At 61.7% G+C, this 24,093-nt stretch overlaps 2 protein-coding genes and 1 long non-coding RNA gene across 4 annotated transcripts in view; 1 reads left to right on the top strand and 2 right to left on the bottom strand.

Moving 5' to 3' along the window:
• Positions 1-451: 451 nt before the first annotated feature.
• Positions 452-6,730, bottom strand: SAMD1 (sterile alpha motif domain containing 1). 2 transcript variants are annotated; one of them, XM_064701019.1, is made up of 5 exons: positions 6,153-6,727; positions 4,623-4,905; positions 3,889-3,982; positions 2,802-2,913; positions 452-1,624 (listed from the first exon to the last, which is right to left on the bottom strand). In XM_064701019.1, exons 1-5 carry the CDS (start codon positions 6,681-6,683, stop codon positions 1,460-1,462), a joined length of 1,185 nt encoding a protein of 394 aa, XP_064557089.1. In that variant the 5' UTR covers positions 6,684-6,727; the 3' UTR covers positions 452-1,459. The 2 variants fall into 2 exon arrangements, with proteins under 2 accessions (XP_064557089.1, XP_064557088.1); XM_064701018.1 differs by lacking the exon at positions 452-1,624 and adding an exon at positions 1,648-2,154 and having other exon boundaries at positions 6,153-6,730.
• Positions 6,731-8,103: 1,373 nt separating this feature from the next.
• LOC135441473 (uncharacterized) lies at positions 8,104-11,716 on the bottom strand. Its single transcript, XR_010438495.1, has 3 exons — positions 11,670-11,716; positions 8,947-9,005; positions 8,104-8,619 (listed from the first exon to the last, which is right to left on the bottom strand). It is a non-coding gene; the product is annotated as an uncharacterized LOC135441473 (long non-coding RNA).
• A 3,168-nt stretch (positions 11,717-14,884) lies between these two features.
• LOC135441472 (adhesion G protein-coupled receptor L1-like) overlaps positions 14,885-24,093 on the top strand; it is a 45,846-nt gene continuing 36,637 nt past the window's right edge. Inside the window, exons 1-3 of the mRNA XM_064701017.1 lie at positions 14,885-14,945; positions 16,539-16,702; positions 22,431-22,644. Coding sequence (XP_064557087.1) covers positions 14,914-14,945; positions 16,539-16,702; positions 22,431-22,644 — 410 coding nt within the window. The 5' untranslated portion in view covers positions 14,885-14,913. The remainder of the gene's footprint in view (positions 14,946-16,538; positions 16,703-22,430; positions 22,645-24,093) is intronic.

A 24,093-nucleotide genomic window follows, 5' to 3' on the forward strand; every position in this document is an offset into this window, starting at 1 on the left:
TGAGGCCATTTTAGGGGAGCTGAAGCTTTTCTGGAGTTTTTTGGGGCAGTTTAGGGGAGCTGAGGCCGTTTTTGCGGCTTGTTTATGAAGCGCGGCTTTTGGGCCCTGCCGGCACCCGTAGGAGGGGTGGCTGCGCCAGCTACTGGAGGGTGCATGCGCAGATGAGGGCGGCATAGAGCACAGGAGCGGCTCCCTGAGGGACCCATGGGCGCCCCCTGGCGGGCGGGTGGACCCGCGCATGCGCAGTACCCTCCCCTCACGGGGGGTCCCCGAGACCCCCCCTAAATGCCCCCCCATTTCCCCTTTTTGGGGGGCCTCAAAGGCGGGAGCACCCCCCGAAATGCGGGTACACCCCCAAAAAGCCCCAAACCCCCAGATTTTGTGTTTATTTCATTTCATTTTTCCGTTTTTATTTAAAAAAACCCAAAACGAGCCAGGCCCGGGGAAGTGGGGGGGGGCACAGACTGCGGGGGGTTTGGGGGGGCTCCCCCCCCTCGTGGCCAAGGGCTGGGGGGGGCCGCACCCCAATTTGGGGGGGGGGAGCTGGGGAAGGTTAAAACATCTCCGGGCAGAGCCCCCCAACCCCCTCCCCCCGCGGTAAAAACCCCCCCGAGAAAAGGGGGATCCCCTAAAAAGGGGGCTCCCTCAAGGAGGGCTGACCCCGCCCCCAGAGGGACCCCCAAAAACAGGGGTGACCCCACAAGGAGCGGGGTGTCCCCACCCCCAGTGTGCCCCAGAGAGAGGGGACCCCCAAAAGAGAGGAGTGACCCCCCAAAAGAGAGGGGTGACCCCCCCAAAAGAGAGGAGACCCCCAAAATAGAGGGGTGACCCCTTCAGAGTGTGGGATCCCCCTCAAAAGAGGGGAACCCCCCAAAAGAGGGGAACCCCCCCAAAGAGAAGGGAGGACCCCTCTAAAGAGAAGTGACCCCCCCAAAAGAGGGGTCCCCCAGGAGAAGCCCCCCAAAGATGGGGTGGACCCCCCCAAAGAGAAGCCCCCTTAAATCAAGGGTGAGACCCCCCCAAAAGAAGGGTGCCCCCCAAAAGAGAGACCCCACAAAGAGGGGTGGGACCCCCAAAGAGAGCTGGGACCCCCCAAAACAGAGATGAGATCCCCTCAAAGCGAGGTGGGACCCCTGAAATGAGAGCAGGACCCCCCAGATTAGAGGTGGGACCCTAAAGAGAGGCAAGGCCGCCCTAAATAGGGATGGGACCCCCCTAAAAAGGGATGGGACCCCCCCAAAGACAGGTGGGACCCCCCCAAATAGATGTGGGAGCCCCCAAAGAGAGGTGGGACCCCCAAAAAGGGGTGGGACCCCCCGACCCCACCCCCCAAAGTCTCAGTGTGCAGCAGCGGGGAGGGAGGAGCCCTCCCGGATCCGGGGGTGTCCCCGCGGGTCTGGGGGCGTCCCCGGGGCTTTGGGGGTGTCCCTGGGGGTCCCCCCGTGTCCCCGGGGGTCTCTCAGGCCGGGAAGGGCTCCGGGGGGGGCTCCTCGTCCTGGAAGTGGCTGCGCTGCAGCAGCTTCACGTGGTACTCGTAGATCTTGAGCGCGGGGCCCAGGCGGATGGAGAGGCCGGTGAGCACATCGGCCCTCTGCATCAGCAGCAGCGACTTGCCATCGATCTCCTGGGGACATGGGGACATTGGGGACATTGGGGACAGCCAGGGGACAGGGAACAATCATGGGGACAGGGGACAGCCATGGGGATAGGGGACAGTCACAGGGACAGAGAGCCCCATGAGCACATCGGCCCTCTGCATCAGCAGCAGCGACTTGCCATCGATCTCCTGGGGACATGGGGACATTGGGGACATTGGGGACAGCCAGGGGACAGGGAACAATCATGGGGACAGGGGACAGCCATGGGGATAGGGGACAGTCACAGGGACAGAGAGCCCCATGAGCACATCGGCCCTCTGCATCAGCAGCAGCGACTTGCCATCAATCTCCTGGGGACATGGGGACATTGGGGACAGCCAGGGGACAGGGAGGGACAGCCATGGGGACACAGGGACAGAGAGAGACAGCCAGGGGGACAGGGACAGCCATGGGGACATTGGGGACAGCGATGGGGATAGGGGACAGTCACAGGGACAGAGAGCTCCATGAGCACATCGGCCCTCTGCATCAGCAGCAGCGACTTGCCATCGATCTCCTGGGGACATGGGGACAGTCAGGGACAGGGAGGGACAGCCATGGGGACACGGGGACAGAGAGGGACAGCCAGGGGGACAGGGACAGCCATGGGGACATTGGGGACAGCGATGGGGACAGAAGCTGGAGCAGCCTCAGGCAATGGAGGAGGGTGGGGTGAGGATCTATGGCGGTTTGGGGACACCTAAAGGGACACAGGGACATGGGGACATGGGGACACCCTAGGGAGGGACAGTGGGGGGACACTGGGGAGGGTGCAGGGAGGAGGTGAGGTCAGGGGGACTGGGGACACCCCAGGGACACCCCAGGGACAAGGGGGACACAGAGACAGTGGGGACACCCAGGGTGACCCTGGAGGATCGGGGTGGGGACCTATGGGGAAAATATGGGGGACACCCCAAGGGACAGAGGGGACAGCCTGGGGACACACAGGGGACACTCCCAGGGACAGAGAGGATACCCCAAGGGACACTGTGGGGACAGCCCCAGGGACAGAGGGGACACGTGGACAGCAGCAGGAGGGGACAAGGTGGCCACAGAGGAATTCTGCAGGGAGGGACCGTTCTTGGGGACACCCGTGGTGACAGAGGGGGCCCTGGGGACAATGTGGGGACACTGTGGGGACAGAGGGGACAGGGGTGGCCCCACCTGCTCCTGGAAGGCCCCAGCCTGCTCGGGGAACCCGGCCTCGGTGAAATACTCGACCACGTCCCGCACCGACCACTCCACCGGGTCCACGGCCTTGTCCTTGCGCCCGGGCCTGGGGACAGGGACAGCGTCAGGGACAGTGGGGACAACATGGGGACACACGGACACAGGGACAGCGTGGGGACACATGGACATGGGGACAGGGACAGCGTCAGGGACAGTGGGGACAACATGGGGACACACGGACACAGGGACAGCGTGGGGACACAGACATAGTCACTGGGACAGGGACAGCGTGGGGACACACAGACACAGTCACCATGATGGGGACACCATAGGGACACACAGACATGGTCACTGGAACATAGGGACAGCATCACAGGGACACACAGACATGGTCACTGGGATGGGGACACTGTGGGGACACACAGACACAGTCACTGGGACACAGGGACAGTGGGACACTGTGGGGACACACAGACATGGTCACTGGGACACAGGGACACAGTGTCATGGGACATGCGGGGGGACACACAGACATGGTCACTGGGACATGGGGACAGCATCACAGGGACACACAGACATGGTCACTGGGATGGGGACATGGTCACTGGAACACAAGGACACTGTGGGGACACTGTGGGGACATGGTCACCGGGACAAGGGGACACTGTCACAGGAACACTGTGAGGACACACAGACATGGTCACTGGGATGGGGACACCACTGGGACACTGGGAGGGACAGGGGGACACCAGGACACGGTCACTGGGACAGGGGACACTGTGGGGACAGGGTCACAGCAACAGGGGGGTGACACAGGGACATGGTGACAGGGACATCCAGGGGGACATGGGGACAGCAGGACACTGGGTGGGACACAGAGGGACACTGGGTGGGACATGGGAATGAAGGGGACACTGGGGGGAACATGGGGCACCTGGGTGACACAGAGGGACACTGGGTGGGACATGGGTGACACAGAGGGACACAAGGGGACACTGAGTGGCACACAGGTGACACAAGGGGGCACTGGGTGGCACACGGGTGACACCAAGGGACACAAAGGACACTGTCCCTGACTCACGTGCAGCTGAACGGGGCTCCCTCGGCAGCCTGGGGGCCCGGCCGGCCTGGGGACAGCGGCACCGAGGGCTCGGCCCCCGCCAGCGCTGGGGACACTGCGGGGACACCAACGGTCACCAATGGGGACACCAATGGGGACACCAACGGTCACCAAGGGACAGCCAGAGGGACCCCAGTGACCACCAGCACTGAGTGACCCCAGAGTGACCCCAGAGACCCCCAGAGTGACCCCAGCACTGCCTGCCCACCCACCCTCTGCCCTGACCCCACAGCCCAGAGTGACCCCATCCCTGAACTGCCCCCAGCACCCCCAAACTGCCCTCAGCACCCCCAAACTTAAACACCCCTACTCCCAAACCTGCCCTCATCCCCCCCAAACCTGCCCTCAATACCCCCAAAACTGCCCCACAGCACCCCCAAACTTACACACCCCTACCCCCAACCTGCCCCCAAACCTGTCCCCAGCACCCCTAAACTTAAACCCCCCTACCCCCCTCACCCCCAAATCCCCCAACCTGCCCCCCCAGCACCCCCAAATTTACATCCTCCTACCCCCAAACTGCCCCCCAACCTGCCCTCAGTACCCCCAAACCTGCCCCCTGCACCCCCAAACTTAAGTCCCCCTACCCCCATCACCCTCAAATCCCCAAACCTGCCCTCAGCCCCCCCAAACCGGCCCTCAGCACCCCCAAACTTACACCCCCCTACCCCCATCACCCCAAACCCCCCCAGCACCTGCTCTGTCGGGCTGCCCGAAGGCCCCCTCCTTTTTCAGGGGGGCCATGTGCTGGCAGCCGCCCTCCCCCGGGGCGCAGGCCTTGGCCTGGGGGGGGCGCTCGGGGGGCGGCTGCCCCGGGGGGCGCAGGGGGGGCCCCCCCCGGCCCTCCCCGTTCAGCTGCCGGGGCGGCCCCGCGTCCTCCGAGGCCTCCGAGCCCGTCCCGTCCTCGTCGTCTTCGTCCTCATCCTCCTCCTCCTCTTCCTCCTCCCGCGCCGAGGCCTCGCTGCTGCTGCAGGGGGGCTGGGGGTCCCCAAAACCATGAGCATCACCCCAAAGGGAACCCCAGGAGCTGAGACCCCCCCCCAAAAATCTACAGCCCCCCAAAAAATGTACAGCCCTGACACCAAAATCCACAGCCCCACCACAACAGGGGCTCCAAAGCTGCTCCGGACTCCCCCACAGTGTGACACTGTACCCCCAAAAATTCTGAATACCCTCAGTCCTGAGAGTCACTCTCCAAATCCAGGACACCCCCAAAAATGAACCCCCCAAGTCCTGCAGGTTCCCACCCAAACCCAGGATCCCCCAATTCCACACAACCCCCCCAGAGCTGTCACCCCAGCATTGTCACTGTCCCCCCTCAACTTGTCCTGGGGTTCCCCCACCCTCATCCAGTCCTGGCTCTTGGTCCCCAGGTCCAAAGACCCCCTCAGGTCCCCACCATCACCTCAGGTTCCCTAAATTCCCCTGTCCCTCTTCGCCCCCTCTCCTCACCCAAGTCCTCTTGGGGGTCCCCAACATCCCCTTGAGATCTCTGCTGTCCCCTCAGGCTCCCAATCTCCTCAGAGGTCCCCTAAAAGGTGTCCCCAACCCCCTCAGGCCTCTCAGCCCCCCAAATCCCCTCAGGAGATCCCCCCAGCTCCCCTCAGCTGCCCCAGTTCCCTCAGTGAACCCCTAAAACCCCTCAGGCTCGCTCCCCAAGTCCCTTTCTCTGTGTCCTGCGTCCCCTCCACCTTGTGTCCCCCCTCTGTCCCCACCAACCCTTCAGGGCTCCCCTGTGCCCCCTCACCAGCCCTGTCCCCGGTCCCCCCAGAGACCCCCAGCCCCCTCAGACACCCCCAAATTCCCACCACCTCACCGCCGGCCCCCTCAGAGTCACCCCCCGGAGCCTCCCCAGGCCCTCAGAGTCCCCTCAGCCCTCCCGGCTCCCCCTCACGACCCTCGAACCCCTCATGGCCCCTTCTCACGACCCCCGGCCCCTCCCCCAGTGTCCCCTCAGGGCTCCCCTCACAGAGCCCCCCCATTTCCCCCGGAGCTCCCTCACGACCCCCGGGCCCCCCATGTCGCCCTCCTTTCCCGCACTCCCCTCACACCCTCAGGATCCCCTCAGGCCCCCGGGTGCCCCCTCACGACCCCCATTCCTGCCAGCCCCTCACGGCTCCCCCCCGCTTCCCGCGCTCCCCCTCACAATGCGCGGGTCCCCGCTCCCCTCAGCCTCCCGCCGCTCCCCTCAGCACCCCGCCGCTCCGCTCACGCCCCCTCCTCACCTTCCGAGCCCTCCCCGCGGCCGCTCTCCCGCGCTCCCCGCGGGCCGTGGCGATGGCGCCCAGCCGGGTGCGCTCGGGCCGGGCCCCGCCGCCCGCTCCGCCGCCGCCGCCCGCCCCGGGGGCCGCCCCGGCCGCCCCCCCGCCGCCGCCGGGAGCGGCCGAGCCCTGGAGGCGGCCGCGGGTGAGGCGGCCGTCGCCGCCGAGCAGCCGCGCGGTGTCGCGGAGGCTGACGGGCGGCGGGCGGCGGGCGGGCGGCGGCGGGCGGCGCGGCGGCTGCACGCGGGCGGCGTTGCGGTACGAGATGCTGCCCTTGTAGGAGACGCGGAGCACGGCGCGCTGCTGGATCAGCTTCTCCAGCTCGGCACGGGTGCGCTCGGGCTCGGGGCCGTGCCGCCGCCGCACCATGCGGCAGATGCGCTCCAGATCCGGCCGCGCCTTGCGCGAACGCAGCGAGTCGATGGTGTCCAGGATCCACTCCTGGTACCGCGGGGCCTGCTCGGGGCCCGGCGGCGGCGGCGGCGGCACCGCCATGGCCCCCCCGCGGCACCGCCGGCCCCCCCCTCCCGCGCCCCTTCCTCCTCCTCCTCCTCCTCCTCCTCCTCCTCCGCCCCCGCCCCGCCCGCGCGCGCCCGCTCGGAGGAGGAGCCGCGGCCGCCGCGCGCGCGCCTCGGGGTGGAGCCGCCCCGCGCGGCCGCGCCCCCGGAAAGCCACGCCCACAACGGCACTCAAGCCACGCCCATCACAGCTAAGCCACGCCCACCTCATGGGAAATAACGCCCATGTCCAGAGCCCCGCCCCCTCTGGCATTAAACCACGCCCACCAGCGTAAGACACGCCCAGGTAGAAAGACCACGCCCCTTCTGGGGAGGCCACGCCCATTGCTGGAGGACACGCCCACCGCTGGGATCCCCCGGCCCCCGAAAATGGGGGACCCCCAACTGCAAGGACCCCGGAACCCATGGAGCTCCCCCCAAACCAATGGGGCCACCCCAAATCAATGAGGTCACCGTGATCCCATGGGGTCACCCCAAACCCATGGGGTCATCTCAAACCCACGGGGTCACCCTAAACCCATGGAGCCCCTCCAAAGCCATTGGGGTGCCCCCTGATTCCAGGGTCCCCCAAACTAAATACTCCTCTGAACCAGGGACACCCCAAACCCGTGGGGTCACCCCAAACCCGTGGAGTCCCCTCAAGAAACATGGTGCCCCCCTCAAACCCATGGGGTCCTCCCTAAACCCATGAGGTCACGCCAATCCCATGGTGTCCCCTCAAACCCACAAGTCACCCCAATTCCAGGGCCCCCCAAATTCATGGATACCCCAAAGCCATAGGGTCACCCCAAAACCATGGAGGCCCCCCAAAACCATGGGGGTCACTCCAAAAACCTCAGGGTCACCCCAAACCCATGAACCCCCTGAACCCATGGGGTCACCTCTAAACCCATAAGGTCACCCCGATCCCATGGGGTCACCCCAAACCATGGCCCCCAACCATGGGGTCCCCCCAAACCCATTTGGTCACCCCCAAACACATGGATCCCCCCCAAACCCATGGAGTCACCCCAAACCCATGGTGCCCCCTAAACCCACGGGTCACCCCAATTCCAGGAACCCCCAAAGTCATGGACACCCCAAACCCATGGGGTCACCCCCAAACCCACAGGGTCACCCCGATCCCATGGAGGCCCCCACACCCATTGGAGTCACCCCCAAACCCACAGGGTCACCCCAATTCCAGGGAAATTCCAATTCAAGGACACCCCAAACCCATGGAGCCCCCCCCAAGTCCATGGGAACCCCCACTTTGGGAGCACCCCAAAATTTCCAAACCAAATTTTTCCCCAAACTTTATTGATTTGTCCCAAACTTGTTTACAACGAAGCCTTTGGGGGTTGGGGGCCTCTCAGGGGGTTTTGGGGACCCCCATTTGGGGACAAAGGGGGGGAGCTTCCATCTGGGGGGGGGGGGTTAAAAGAGGGGAGTCACTGCCCTGGGACACCCAAAAACCCCAAAAACGGAGTCACCACCCTGGGAACCCCAAAACCCCCAAACCAGGGGGTGACAGCCCTGGGAAAACCCCAAACACCACCCAGGGACACCCCAAGACCCCAAAAATGGGGGGTCACAGCTCTGGGAACCCCAAACCCCCTAAAAAAGCGGGTGACAGCCCTGGGAGAACCCCAAAAGTGGGGGTCACCACCCAGGGACACCCCAAAACCCCAAACACGGGGGTCCCAAACCCCCTCGGGTTCAGGTGCACTTCGGGTATCTCCAGGTTTTGGGGTTCAGGCTTTATGGGGTGTTTTATAGGATTTTGGGGTCCAGCTGTTCATTTTTGGGGTCCAGCTGTGCATTTTGGGGTCCAGCTGTGCAGTTTTGGGGTCCAGCTGTGCATTTTGGGGTCCAGCTGTGCATTTTGGTGCTCTGGGGTCAGGTCCGGGCAGGTCCTTGAAGCTCAGCACGATCTGGGGGGGGCAGAAAAATCCTCAAAATCTCCCAAAACCTCCCCAAATCCCCCCTAGGAACCCCCCCCAAAAAAAACCCCAGAGACCCCAAAACCCCTCAGAGACCCCAAAACCCCTCAGGGACCCCAAAAACCCCTCAGGGACCCCAAAATCTCCCAGGGATCCCCCAAAAGTCCCCAAGGATCCCCCAGGACACCTCAGGGACCCCTGGGGTGGGCAGGGGACACTTTGGGGACAGCTCAGGTGGAGGGGTGACACTGGGGGGACAGGGATGGCCCTGGGGACACCTGGGGGGCCTGGGGACACCTGGGGACAATGGGGACCCACCTTGAAGAGCCACCAGAGGTGTCTGAGGAATGGGAAGGTCCCAGCTCTGGCTGCAGCATCTAGGGACAGGGACACCTGTGTGACACCTGGGGACACCTGGGGGACACCTGGGGACAGCTGTGTGCCACGTATGTGACACCTGTGACACGTGTGGACAGGGATATTGTCACACCTGGGGACACTGCCACCATCCTGGGGACATCCCGGTCCCCTCCCTGTGCCTGGGGACACCGAGGTGCCACCAGAGCCCCCCGTGCTGGGGACAAGGACACCAACACTTGTCCCCCTTGCTGGGGACACCCTGGGGACACCTTGGGGACACCCTGGGGACACCAATGTCCCCAGACCCGATGCCACCAGTGTCCCCTCCCAGCCCTGCATTCCCAGTCCCCTCCTCTGTCACCTCCCCGTGCTGCGGTTGTCCCCCCGTGGGTCCCTGATGTCCCCCAGATGTCCCTCTGTGTCCCCCTGTGTCACCTTCTGCCTGTCCAGCACCCTCATGGCAAAGTGTCCCCTCCGTCCCCTCTGTCCCTGTGTCCCCCTGTCCCCCATCCCTGTCCCCTGTCCCCGTGTCCTCCGTGTCCCCTCCTGTCACCATGTCCCCCGTCCGTGTGTCCCCCTGTCCCTGTCCCCTGTCCCTGTCCCCATGTCCCTGTGTCCCCTTGTCCCCGTGTCCCCTGTCCCTGTCCCCCTGTCCTTGTCCCCCCGTCCCTGTGTCCCTCCATCCCTTGTCCCCAGCTGAGTGACCCCGTACCCCAGGTTGGCCCCGCTTTGGGGACTGTGAGGACCCCAAAACCTCTGAGGGGACCCCAAAACCACCGGGAGGGACAAGGACAGCACCGGACAGGTGTCCTTGGGGACATCGAGGGGACAGGAGGACGTGGGAACGTGGGAGTGTCCCCAAGGGACAGGGGACACCCGAAAGGGACAGGGGACACCTCAAAGGGGACAAGGGACAACTTAAAGGGGACAGGGAACACCTCAAAGGAACAGGGGACACCCCAAAATGGGACAGGGGATCCCCCAAATAGACAAGGGACATCCCAAAGTGACAGGGGACACCTGAAAGGGGACAAGGGACATCCCAAAGAGGACAGGGAACATCTTAAAGGGGACAGGGCATCCCCCAAATGGACAGGGGACACTCCAAAGGGACAGGGGACACTCCAGGGGACGTGGGACACCCCAAAACACAGACCCCCCCCCAAAAGCAGACTGGGGGCCCCCAGAGGGACCCCGAGGAACAGGAGGGGACAGGGGGGACCCCAAAAGGGCCCGAGGCCACCCCACATCCCCCGGCCGCCCCTCACCGTGTCCGGAGGTGCCGCCGGCCGCTGTCCCCGGGGCTCCCAGTCGGACCAGTGGGACCAGTGAGCCCGGATCGGGGAAACTGAGACAGGAGCACTCCCTTCCCCCCCCTCAGGGACCCCAAAAGGGACTCGGGGGGACAAGGAGGGACCTTGGGAGTGTCCCTTTGTCCCCCCCAATCAGGGCTCACTCCTGGGGGTCCCTCCCAGGTTTTGGGGCGCACCCAGGCCGCTGGTCCCGCGGGGGCTCCCCCCGGGCCTGGCCTCCCCCGTAGCGGAGGAGGCGCCCCAAAAGCAGCGCCCAGAGCAGCGCCTGCACCCACAGCTGGAACGGGGGGTCCCAGCCCCAGCCGGGCCCCCCGGGGCACATCGCTGTCCCCGAGTGTCCCCCCCGGTGTCCCGGTACCGCCCGTGCCCCCCGGCTTTGTCCCCGAACCCCCGGGAATGGGGGAGGGCGGGGCCTGGCCCGGCCACGCCCCCCGCCCCCCCCCAATCCATCCCGGGGGCAGTGGGAGCGCCCCCCCTTCCCTCCCCCGGGACCACGCCCTGCCGGGCCACGCCCCCTTCCTCAAACCACGCCCACATCACCATGACAACAGCTCGTTGGCACCGCCCCTTTATTCAGTCGCGCCCCCATCACCATGGCAACTGACCACGCCCCCTTCCTGGGGCCGTGCCCGATCCCATGGCAACCCCGCGCGCCCTCTGTCGCTATGGCAACGCCAGCGCCGCGCCCTTACCGAGGCCACGCCCACTAACGGGACGCGCCCCTTATTTCATATTACACAACCATGCCACGCCCCCTCCAAAGGCCACGCCCCCAAACAGTGCCATGGCAACGTCCGCTCCCTTCCTAGGACCCGCCCACTGGGGAGGGTGTGATACCCTCGGGGGGGAATGAGGGGACCCCCAGACCCTGCCCAGCCCCCCCCGCTGCCCAGCGTGGCACGGGACCCCCGGTGCCGGTGCCTCCGGAGCCCCCGGGCCAGCTCCCTCCGCTCAGCGCTCTCTCTGCCTCCCGGTGCCCCTTGGTCTCCGCCGCTCTCTCCACCGCTGGCCCCGGTCTCCCCCTCCCGCTCTGTTTTCCTGCCGACCCCCGGTCCCGCTCCCTCTGCTCACCGCTCTCAGGCTCCCCCGGGGCCCAAGCCCCGGTGCCCCGGTACCCCGCTCACCCTCTCCAGCCCTGTTCCCTGCACTCCGCTACCCCGATGTCCCGATATCCGGGAGTTCTGCTCTCCGGCTTTCCCCGGTACCCGCTCTCCCGATATCCCGCTGTCTATCCCGGTGCCTATCCCTGTATCTATCCCGGTGCCTGTCCCGATATTCCGGATTGCATCGCGCTGTGTATCCCGGTCTCCATCCCGATATCCCGCTGTCTATGCCGGTCTCTATCGCGACATCCCGGTACCCCCTCACCTCTCTCCCGCTCCCTCCGCCTTCCCCCTCACGGGCCCGGCGCTCCCGCGGGCCGCGCCCACCTCCCGCTCCCGCCGCTCATTGGCTGCTCCGCCCGGCCCCCGCTTCCCATTGGCCAGCAAAGCCTGGGTCCCACCTACTGCCGTCCCATTGGCCAGCGAGGCCTGAGTCCCACCCACTGCTGTCCCATTGGCCAGCGTGGCTCCTAGTCCCACCCCCTCCGCTTCCCATTGGTCGGCGCTGCCCCATTCATTAAACTCAAACCCCCGAGGGGCGGGGCCTCGGGCCTCGGGCGGGGCATAGCGGGATTGACATGTGATGGGCGTGGTTTGTTTGGAGAGGCGGGGCATCCGTGATTGACAGGGGTTGGGCGGGGTGGGGGCGTGGCTTGCACTCCCAGCCTCGTGCCTTGCACGAGGGCTCATTAATTAACCCAGTTAATTAAACTAATGGGGCCCAGGCCCCCCAATAAACCCTGCTCTGTCCTTTCTGTCTGTCAATTAATCCACCCTCCCTTCCTATCCGTGCACAATTAACAAGCTCCAGTTTAATTACCCCAGCTCATTAGCATATGCTAATAAATGGCTGATGACAGTGATTAGCAGGGCCCCTGCTGCTCTTAATTACTCATTAGCTGGGATGAGCCTGCCTGTTAATTGGCTCAATGAGCCTCACATCATAACCCCCAGCTCATTAACCTTCCTCATTAATGCTTCTTCATTAACATTTCCATTAATGCTCCCCCTTATTAAGACTCCTCCCTAAAGCTCACCCCACTGACACCTACCTTCATTAACGCCCCTTATTAGCACCCTCTCTCATTAACTCCCCAATCATTGAACCTCTGGCTCACTCCTGCCCCGCCCATCTTCATTAACGCCCCTAATTAGCTGCGCTGCTCATTAACCCTCCTCCCTTATCAAGCCCATTTATCCCATTAGCTTGCCCTGCCCTCATTAACACCCCTCATTAACGCTCCTCATTACTGCCCCTCATTAATGCTCCTAATTAATACCCCTCATTACCGCCTCTCATTAATACTCCTCATTAACACTCCTTATTAATTCCCCTCATTAACACCCCTCATATGTACCCCTCATTACTGCCCCTCATTACCGCCTCTCATTAATGCCCCTCACTAATACCCCTCATTTCTGCCCCTCATTAACACCCATCAGTAACACTCCTCATTAACACTCCTCATTACCGCCCCCTCATTAACGCCCATTAATTAACGCCCCTATTAATGCCCCTCATTAATGCCCCTCATTAACGTTCCTTCATTAACACTCCTCATTACCGCCCCCTCATTAGTGCCCCCTCATTAACACCCATTCATTAACTCCCCTCAGTGCTGCAATCCCTGCAGTGGCCGCGGGGGGCGGTAGTGGTGTAGGGGATGGGGGAGGGGTCCCCACAGTCCCGGCCATGACCCTGGGGGGAGGGGGCAGGGCAGGGGGGGGAGGGGTGGTGACCACGAGGGGGAGGGGCGGTCCCAGGGTGGGGGAGGGGGTGACCAGGAGGGGGCAGTGCTGTGGTGGGGCATAGATGGGGAGAGGTCCCTGCAGTTCCAGCCATGACCAGGTGGGGGCAGTGATGGATGGATTGGGGGATGGGTGGGGGATGGGGAGGTTCCCTGCAGTCCTGGCAGTGACCAGGAGGAGGCAGCGATGAATGGATTCCGGGATGGGGAGGGGTCGCTGCAGTCCCAGTGGTGGCCGCAGGGGGCAGTGCTGGGTAGGGGAGAGGTCGCTGCAGTTCCGGTGATGACCAGGGGAGGGCGGTGTTGGGGTGGGGGTAGTTGGGGGTTGAGGAAGGGTCCCTGCAGTTTCGGCGGTGATTGGGAGGGGGTGGTGGTAGGGTGGGGCATAGATGGGGCATGGGTGATGGATGGGGGGGGGGATGGGGAGGGGTCGCTGCAGTCCCAGTGGTGACCAGGAGGGGGCAGTAATGGATGGGTGGGGATGGGAGGGTCGCTGCAGTTCCAGTGATGACCAGGAGAGGGCATTAATGGATGGGGTGGGGGATGGGGAGGGGTCACTGCAGTTCCAGTGATGACCAGGAGGGAGCAGTGTTGGGGTGGGGGATGGGGAGGGTCCCTACAGTCCTGGCGGTGACCAGGAGGGGGCGGTGCTTGGGTGAGATGGGGGATGGGGAGGGGTCTCTGCAGTTCCGGCGGCTGCCACAAGGGGCGCTATGAGGTAGGAGAGGGGTCTCTGCAGTTCCGGCGGCGGCCGCAAGGGGCGCTCTGATTGGGAGGGGTCTCTGCAGTTCCGGCGGCGGCCGCGGGAGGCGCTGCCGGGCCGGGAGGGGCGGGCGGGGGTCCCGCAGTTCCGGCGGCCGCCGTTGGGGGGAGCCCGCGGGCGCGGGGCGGTGCGGGGGGGTCGCGCCGCGATCGCCGCATGGAGCTGAACCCGCAGGTACGGGGGGGTCCGGGGGGGTCCGGGGGGTCTGGGGGGGTCCGGGGCCGCCGTTTGGGTCTGGGGGAGAGGCCCCCGGGGCAGGGGAGGATGGGGGGCCGGGGGGAGCCGCCCCCGCAGGTGCGGAGAGGCCGGGGGGGCGCTGGGAAATGGGGAGGGGGTGAGAAAGGGGCGTCGGTAAAATGGGGGGGTTGGAATGGGGGGGATTGAATGGGGGGGTCGCGTAAATCTGGGGTGGGTCCCGCGAAAATTGGGGGGGTCGTGGGAACTGGGGGGGTCCCGAGGCGCGGGGGAGGGGCCGTGAAAAGAGGGGGGGCTGGGAAAACGGGGGGAGGTGGGGGGAGCGCTGTCCCGGGGGGCCGGGGGTGACATTTGGGGGGGGGAGCAGGGCGGGGGCCGGGGATAAAGGGGGGGGTGGGGAACAGGGCGGGGGCCGGGAATTGAGGGGGGTGGGCGCTGAAAAGGGGGGTGCGGCCCCTCCCGACCCCCCCTCATTTGGGACCCTCCTGGGGGGACGCGCTTTGTTCCCCCCCGGGGAACTGAGGCGGGGGGAGGGGGGCGGGGGGGGGGGGGGGGTGGGGACCCCCCAGGTATTTTGGGGGGGGGGGGGGGGGGGGGGTCCGCCCCCGCCTCAGTTTCCCCAAGGGGGGGGTGGAATTGGGGGGGGGGTTGGGGGGGGGCCGATGTCGCGCGCGGAGCATTCTGGGATGGCGCTGCGCCCCCCCCCCCCATCATTCTGGGTGGGGGGGGTGTGATGGGGGGATTCTCCCACAATGCACCGCTCGCGCCGTCGCCCCTGGCAACCCGGGGCTGAGCTTCCCACAATGCACCGCGGCCGCATCGGCCCCTGCGCGGGGTGAGGGGGGGCCGGGGGGGTCCCGGGGGGGGGGCGGGGGCGGATGATCGATAATCGATAATCGATAATCGGCTCTGACCCCCCCAGGGGGCCACGGATTGGGGCCGGGGGGGGTCCGCTCCCGGCGGGATTTGGGGGGAGCAGATGGTCGAGGGGGGGGGGGACAGCAGAACGTCGGGGCCCCCCCAGATTTGGGGGGAGCTGGACCCCCCCAGGATGGGGGGGCGGGGCGGGCGCCCGACTGGGGGGGCGGTGCTGGGGGGGGGGAATTTGGGGGTGGGCTCGGAATTTGGGGGGGGTCGGAATTCGGGGGGGGCACAGATGGGGGGGGCCGGACAGCGCGATGCCCCCTCCCCCCCCATTAATTCACCCCCTCATTAATTCACGTCCACATTAATTCCCCCCCGTTTATTCAGCCCCTCCCTCATTAAATCATCCCCTCAATAATTTCATCCCCCTCATTAATTCACCCCCCAATTTATTTAAGCCCCTCATTAATTTACCCCACAGTTAATTTAACCCCCCCTCATTAATTGAACCGCCCCCCATTAGTTCAGGACCCCTCATTAATCCACCCCCTCATAAATGACCCCCCCGTTAATTTAACCCCTTATTAATTACCCCCCCATTATTTCCCCATTCAATAATTACCCTCACATTAATTTACCCCCTCATTAATTTCACCCCCTCATTAATTCACCCGCCAATTTATTTAACCCCCTCATTAATTTACCCCACAGTTAATTTAACCCCCATCATTATTTGAACTGCCCCCACTAGTTCAGCCCCCCTCATTAATTTACCCCCGCATAAATGACCCCCCATTAATTTAACCCTTTATTAATTCACCCCATTGCTTATCCCCATCAATAATTACCCCCAAAATAATTTAACCCCTCATTAGTAACCCCCATTAATTGATTGCCCCTCATTAACTCACCCCCTCATTAATCCACTCCTCAATAATTTCACCCCCTCATTAATTCACCCCCCCAATTTATTTAAGCCCCCGCAATAATTCCCCCCATTAATTTAACCCCTTATTAATTCGCCCCATTTCTTACCCCCCTCAATAATTACCCCCACATTAATTTAACCCTCTCATTAATTCCCCTCTCATTAATTACCCCCCATTAATTTAACACCTTGTCAATTCACCCCCATTATTTCCCCACTCAATAATTACCCTCACATTAATTTAACCTGTCATTATTTCCCCCCTCATAATTTCCCCATTAATCAATTCCCCCCTCATTAATTCTCCCCCATTAATTGATCCCCCCCAATAATTCCCCCCATTAATAATTCCCCCTCCATTAATTCCCCCCATGAATCAATTCCCCACCCATGAATTAACTCCCCCATCATTAATTACCCCCATTGATCCCAAGGGTCCTCCGCCATTAATTCCCCCCATTAATAGATCCCCCCCATTAATTCCGTTAATAATTCCTCCTCATTAATTCCCCCATTAATTAACTCCCCCCTCATTAATTACCCCCATTAATCCCCCGGCTCCCCCCCCATTAATTGCCCCTCATTAATAAATTCCCCCCTCATTAATTCCCCCCTCTCCCGTTTTTCTCTCCCCAGCTCGGATCCCCCCGCTGAGGTTGGGGGGTCCCCGCGCCCCTCCCCCACCATGGCGCGCCCCTGCCCCGCCCCCGGCCCGGTTCCGCTCCCGCTCCCGGTTCCGTTCCCGGTTCCGTTCCCGGTTCTGGTGCTGCTGCTGGGGCTGCTGCCCTCGGGCTGCCACGGTGAGGGGGCGGGATGGGGGAGGGGTGGGCGACACCCCAGGGGTGTGTAAGGGGCGTGTAAGGGCTGTGAAATGGGTGTACAATGCCCCAGGGGTGTGAGGGGCGTGTAAGGGGTGTGTAAGTGTTGTGTAAGGGCTGTACACAACACCTCAGGTGTGTAAATGCTGTGAAAGGGCTGGACAAAACCCCAGGTGTACAAGGGGTGTGTAAGGGGTATGTAAGGGGTGTGTAAAAGTGTGCACAACACCCTAGGGGTGTGTAAGGGCTGTACAATTCCACAGGTGTGTAAGGGCTGTGAAATGGGTGTACAATGCCCCAGGGGTGTGAGGGGTGAGGGGTGTGTAAGTGTTGTATAAGGGCAGTACAACACCCCAGGTGTGTAAGGGGTGTGTAAGGGCTATGTAAGAGCTGTACAGCACCCCAGGGGTGTGAGGGGTGTGTAAGGGTGTAGAAGTGTTGTATAAGGGCTATACACAACACCCCAGGTGTGTGTAAAGGCTGTATAAGGGGTGTGTAAGGGCTGTGTAAGGGCTGTACAGCACCCCAGGGGTGTGAGGGGTGTGTAAAGGGTGTCTAAGGGATGTGTAAGGGCTATACACAACACCCCAAGGGTGTAAAGAATATGTAAGAGGTGTGTAAAGGGTGTGTAAGGGGTATGTACAACACTCCAGGGGTGTAAGGAGTGTGTAAGGAGTGTGTAAGTGTTGTATAAGGGCTATACACAGTACCCCAGGTGTGTAAGGGCTGTGTAAGGGCTGTAGAGCACCCCAGGGGTGTGAGGGGTGTGCAAGGGTGTATAAGTGTGTATAAGGGCTATACACAATACCCCAGGTGTGTAAGGGGTGTGAAATGGGTGTACAATGCCCCAGGAGTGTGAGGGGTGTGTAAGGAGTGTGTAAGTGTTGTATAAGGGCTGTACACAACACCCCAGGTGTGTAAATGCTGTGAAAGGGCTGTAAACACCCCAGGTGTACAAGGGGTGTGTAAGGGGTGTGTAAAGTGTGTACAACACCCTAGGGGTGTGTAAGTGCTGTTAAAGGGCTGTAAACACCCCAGGTGTACAAGGGGTGTGTAAGGGGTGTGGGAGGTGTGTACATGCTCCAGGCATGCAAGGAGCATGTAAGGGCTCTGAAATGGGTGTACAATGCCCCAGGGGTGTAAGGAGTGTGTAAGGGATTGTGTAAAGGCTGTGCAAGGGCTGTGAAATGGGTGTACAACACCTCAGGGGTGCCCAGGGGTGTGTAAAGGGTGTGTAAGGGGTGTGCAAGGGCTGTGAAATGGGGGTATAATACCCCAGGGGTGTGTAAGGGATGTGTAACACCCAGGTGTGTAGGGAGTGTGTAACACCCAGGTGTGTAAGGAGTGTGTAAGGGGTGTTTAAGGGGAGTGTAAGTGCTGTGTAAGGGCTGTACAATACCCCTGGTCTGTAAGGGCTGTGCAAGGGCTGTGTAATGGGTGTGCAACACCCCAGGGGTGCCCAGAGGTGTGTAAGGGGTGTGTAAGGGCTGTACAATACCCCAGGGGTGTGTAAGGGGTGTGTAAGGGCTGTACAATACCCCAGGGGTGTGTAAGGGGTGTGTGAAGGGTGTGTAACGGCTGTGAAATGGGCGTACAATACCCCAGGGGTGTGTAAGGGCTGTACAACACTCTGCCCCCTGTGCAAGGGGTGTGTAAGTGTTGTATAAAGGCTATATACAACATCTCAGGGGTGTAAGTGCTGTGAAAGGGCTGTACAACACCCCAGGTGTGTAAGGACTGTGTGATGGTTGTGTAAGGGGTGTTTAATGGGTGTGCAATACCCCAGGGGTGTAAGGGGTGTGTAAGGCCTGTGTAAGTGCTGTGAAATGGGTGTACAATGCCCCAGGGGTATAAAGGGTGTGTAAAAGATTGTGTAATGGGTGTGTAAGGTGTGTATAAGGTGTGCACAACACTCCAGGGGTGCACAGGTGTGTGTAAGGGGTGTGAAAAGGCTGTACAATACCCCAGGGGTGTAAGGGGTGTGTAAGAGGTGTGTAAGGTGTGTGTAAGCGCTGTATAAGGGCTGTACAATAACCCAGGTGTGCAAGGGCTGTGTAAGGGCTGTGTTAGGGGCGTGTAAGGTCTGTACAACACTCCAGATGTGTAAGGGTTGTGAAATAGGTGTACAATACCCCAGGTGTACAAGAGGTGTGTGTAATGGGTGTACAATACCCCAGGTGTGCCCCGGGGTGTGTAAAGGGTGTGTAAGTGCTGTGAAAGGGCTGCACAACACCCCAGGTGTGTAAGGAGTTTGTAAGGGGTGTGTATGTGTTGTATAAGGGCTATACAATGCCCCAGTTGTGTAAGGGGTGTGTAAGGGATTGTGTAAGGGATGTGTAAGGTGTGTACAACACTCCAGGGGTGTGTAAGAGCTGTACAGCACCCCAGGGGTGTGAGGGCTGTGTAAGGGATGTGTAAGTGGTGCACAACAGCTCAGGTGTGTAAGGGGTGTGTAAAGGCTGTGAAATGGGTGTACAACACCCCAGGTGTGTGAGTTGTGAGAGGAGTTTGCGAGAGGTGTGTAAGGGCTGTGTAAGGGCTGTGTAAGGGCTGTGTGATAGGTGTGTAAGGATTGTGTCTCTACAACACCCCAGTGGTGCCCAGGGGTGTGCAAGGTGTGCAAGGGCAGTACAACACACCAGGTGTGTAAGGAGTGTGTAAAGGCTGTGCAAAGGATTGTGTAAGGGCTGTGTAAGGCCTGTGCAACACCCCAAGTGTGTAAGGGGGGTGCCTAGGGGTGTGCAATGGGGAATGTGAAAGGTGTGTAAGGAGTGTGTGAGGTCTGTACAGCACCTCAGGGGTGCACAGGGGTGTGCAAGGAGCGTGTAAGGGCTGTGCAAGGCCTGTGTCACAGCCCCGAGGTGGGGGTGCAAGGGTTGTGAAATGCTTGTGCAAAGGGTGTACAGGGATTGTGTAAGGACTGTGTAAGGGCTGTGTAAGAGTTGTGTCTGTGCAACATCACAGAGGGGCTCAGTGGTGTGCAAGGGGTGTGTAACGCTCGTGCAAGGGCTGAGCAGCACGACAGAGGTGGCCGGGATTGTGCAAGGGGTGTGCAAGGAGTGTGTAAAGGGTGCATAAGGGTTGTGCAGTGACTGTGTAAGAGGTGTGTCAGGACTGTGTAAAGGGTATGTAAGGCATGCGTAAGGAGTGTGCAAGGGGTGTGTAAGAAGTGTGTAAGGGCTGAGTAAAGGGGGTGCAAGGAGCGTACAACAGTCCAGATGTGTAAGTGAGGTGTAAAGAGTGTGGTGAGTGTGTAAAAGGTGTGTAAGGGGTGTGCAAAGAGTGTGTAAATGGTGTTTAAAGGGTGTGCAAGGGCTGTGTAAGGGGTGTGTAAGGGGTGTGTAAGAAGTGTGCAGTGACTTTGTAAGGGGTGTGTAAGTGGTGTGGAATGGTTGTGTCAGGGCTGTGTAAAGGCTGTGTAAGGGGTGTGCAGTGAGTGTGTAAGTGGTGTGTAAAGGCTGTGTAAGGGGTGTGCAATGAGTGTGCAAGGCTGGCACAACAGCCCCGAGCTGGGCCTGGCTCTTGGGGTGTCCCAGAATCCGGGGATGGGAAATCCGGGTTCGGGGGGTCCCGGGTGTGTGGGATTGGGATATCCCGGTGTTGGATTTGGGGTCCCAGGTTCCCAGCACTGGCGGAACTCAGGTGCGTCAGATTTTGGGGGGTCCCAGGTGTTTGGGATTGGGGATCCTGGTGTGGAGGCCTGGGGGGCGTCTGAATTTTTTGGGGGACCCAAACATCCATCCGAGGTCTCAGGTACCACGGATTTGGGGTCCCAGATGTTTGGGATTGGGGATCCAGATGTTGAGGCTTGGGGGCCCTCTGGATTTTTTGGGGGACCCAAACATCCATGCGAGGTGTCAGGTACCATGGATTTGGGGTCCCAGGTGTTTGGGATTTGGGGTCTCAGGTTCCCAGGATTGGAGGAACTCAGATGTGTCAGATTTGGGGTCCCAGGTATTTGGGATTGGGGGGATCCCAGGTGTTGGGATTGGGGGGATCCAGGTGTTGAGGCCTGGGGGGCGTCTGAATTTTTTGGGGGACCCAAACATCCATCCGAGGTCTCAGGTACCACGGATTTGGGGTCCCAGATGTTTGGGATTGGAGGATCCCAGGTGTTGGGATTGGGGGGATCCAGATGTTGAGGCTTGGGGGGCCTCTGGATTTTGGGGGACTCAAACATCCATCCGAGGTGTCAGGTACCATGGATTTGGGGTCCTGGGTGTTTGGGATTTGGGGTCTCAGGTTCCCAGGATTGGGGGAACTCAGATGTGTCAGATTTGGGGTCCCAGGTGTTTGGGATTGGGGGATCCCAGGTGTTTGGGATTGTTCCCAATGTCAGGGAATGGGGACCCAGAATTTTGGGGAACCCCAAGCATCCATTGGGGTGCCCGGTTTCAGGGATTTGGGGTCCCCCAGTGTCCAGGTATGAGGGGACCTGGGTGTTCAGGATTGGGAATTCCCAGTGCCAGGGGGTGGGGTCCCTGGTGTTTGGGATTGGGGATCCAGGTGTTTGGGATCAGGGATCCAGGTGTTTGGGATTGGGGATCCCAGGTGTTTGGGATCAGGGATCCAGGTGTTTGGGATTGGGGATCCAGGTGTTTGGGATTGGGGATCCCAGGTGTTTGGGTTCAGGGATCCAGGTGTTTGGGATTGGGGATCCAGGTGTTTGGGATCGGGGATCCCAGGTGTTTGGGATCAGAGATCCAGGTGTTTGGGATTGGGAATCCCAGGTGTTTGGGATCAGGGATCCAGGTGTTTGGGATCAGAGATCCAAGTGTTTGGGATTGGGGATCCCAGGTGTTTGGGATCAGGGATCCAGGTGTTTGGGACTGGGGGAACCCAGGGGTGTCAGAGATCCAGGTGTTTGGGATCGGGGGTCCAGGTGTTTGGGATTGGAGATCCCAGGTGTTTGGCATTGGGGATCCCAGGTGTTTGGGATCAGGGATCCAGGTGTTTGGGATCAGGGATCCAGGTTTTTGGGATCAGAGATCCAGGTGTTTGGGATTGGAGATCCCAGGTGTTTGGGATCAGGGATCCAGGTGTTTGGGACTGGGGGAACCCAGGGGTGTCAGGGATCCAGGTGTTTGGGTTCAGGGATCCAGGTGTTTGGGATTGGGGATCCAGGTGTTTGGGATTGGAGATCCCAGGTGTTTGGGATTGGGGATCCAGGTGTTTGGGGTTGGAGTTTCCAGGTATTTGGGATTTGGGGGCTGCAGGGCTGGGGGTGCCCAGGGCCCCTGATTTGGGGTTTGGGGTCCAGGTGGTCCCTGCACCCCAAGGGCTGAGCGGGGCACAGAGGTGGGGACGAGACCCCATTTGGGGTTCCCTGACTCCATTTTGGGGTTCCAGGGCTGGTCCAGGGGGTGCTGCCATTTGGGCTGGCACAGCAGGATTGGATGTTTGGGGTACCCCGGGTGTTTTGGGGTTCCCCAGGAGTTTGGGGGTTCCCTGACTCCATCTGGGGCTCCCGTTTGGGGTTCTGTGCCCCCCAGGGCTGATCCGGGGGGCGCTGCCGTTCCGGCTGGCACAGCGGAATCTGGTGTGGAAGGATTGGGGTACCCTGGGTGTTTTGGGGTTCCCTGACCCCATTTTGGGGTTGCAGGGCTGATCCGGGGGGCTCTCCTGTTCAGGCTGGCACAGTGGGGTTGGATGTGGAAAATTGGGGTACCCTGGGTGTTTTGGGGATCCCTGACCCTGTTTGGGGTTTCAGGGCTGATCCGGGGGGCGCTGCCGTTCGGGCTGGCGCGCCGGGAGCTGGCGTGCGAGGGGTACCCGCTGGAGCTGCGCTGCCCCGGCAGCGACGTCGTCCTGGTGGCCGACGCCAACTACGGCCGGACCGACGACAAAATCTGCGACGCCGACCCCGGGCAGATGGCGAACGTGCAGTGCTACCTGCCCCAGGCACAGCCCATCATGGCCCAGAGGTGACACGGGGGGACTGAGGACACTGGGGATGGTGGGGACATTGGGGACATTGAGGGCATTGGGGACATTGGGGACATTTGAGGACACTGGGAACATTGGGAACAGTGGGGACACTGAAGGGCATTGGGGGTATTGGGGACACTGGGGACGTTGGGGACACTGGGGGCATTGGGAACAATGGGGACACTGGGGGCATTGGGGGCATTTGGGGACACTGGGGATACTGGGGACATTTGGGACATGGGGACATCAGGGACCCCGGGCAGATGGCAAACGTGCAGTGCTACCTGCCCCAGGGACAGCCCATCATGGCCCAGAGGTGACACTGGGGACTGGGGACAGTGGGGATGGGATGGTGGGGACATTGGAGACATTGGGGACATTGGGGACACTGGGGACATTGGGGATACAGGAAATATTGGGGACATTGGGGGTGTTGGAGACACAGGTGACATTGGTGACGTTGGGGACATTGGGGACACTGGGGACCCCAGGCAAATGGTGAATGTCCAGTTTCACCTGCCCCAGGCCCAGCCCATCATGGCCCAGAGGCGACACAGGGGGACTGGGGACACTGGGGACTCTGGGGATGGTGGGGACATTGGGGGCATTTGGGGACATTGGAGACACTGGGGACACTGGGGGCATTTGGGGACATTGGCAACATTGGTGACACTGGGGACATTGGGGGTACTGGGGACATTGGAGACACAGGAGACATTGGGGACACTGGGGGTATTGTGGCACTGGGGACATTGGGGGCATTTGGGGACATTGGCGACATTGGGGACACTGGGAGTATTGAGGACATTGGGGACACTGGGGACATTGGGAAGGTGCAGGAGGTTGGGGACATGGGGACAGGCAGGTGACAGGAACACAGCAATGGGCTTGGGGACATGGGGACAGAGGGACAGGAGGGAACACAGGGACAGGGATGTGCAGGGGAATGGGGACACTGTGGGGACACAGGGACAGGGGTGGGACATGGGGACATTGTGCGGACACAGGGACCTGGCCCTGGCCCTGCACATGATGGCACAGAGGGGACATGGGGGTGACACGGGGGGACACGGGGACGTGCAGGGGACATGGGGACGTGTGGAAGGCTGGGGACACTCTGGGGACACAGGGACAGGCACACAGGAGGGTGGGACATGGGGGAGCAGGGACATGCTGGGGACTTGGGGACATGGCCCTGTGGTGCTGTGGGGACACCTGGGGACAGCTGGAGGCGTGGAGGTGGCACGGGGGGGACACGGGGACACTGAGGGACACGTGGGGCGGGTGGCCCTGGGGACAACACGAGGGTGGCACAGCTTGAGGATGTCCCTGTGTCCCCACGGCGTCCCCCCCACCCCAGGGACGTTGGTGGTAGCACCTGAGTCCTGTGTCCCCAAGTGTCAGGGCCACACCTGTGCCCTGCCCCGTGTCCCCACTGTCCCCAC

The sequence above is a fragment of the Zonotrichia leucophrys genome, unplaced genomic scaffold (assembly GCF_028769735.1).
Source record: "Zonotrichia leucophrys gambelii isolate GWCS_2022_RI unplaced genomic scaffold, RI_Zleu_2.0 Scaffold_305_63074, whole genome shotgun sequence".
Classification (NCBI taxonomy): domain Eukaryota; kingdom Metazoa; phylum Chordata; class Aves; order Passeriformes; family Passerellidae; genus Zonotrichia; species Zonotrichia leucophrys.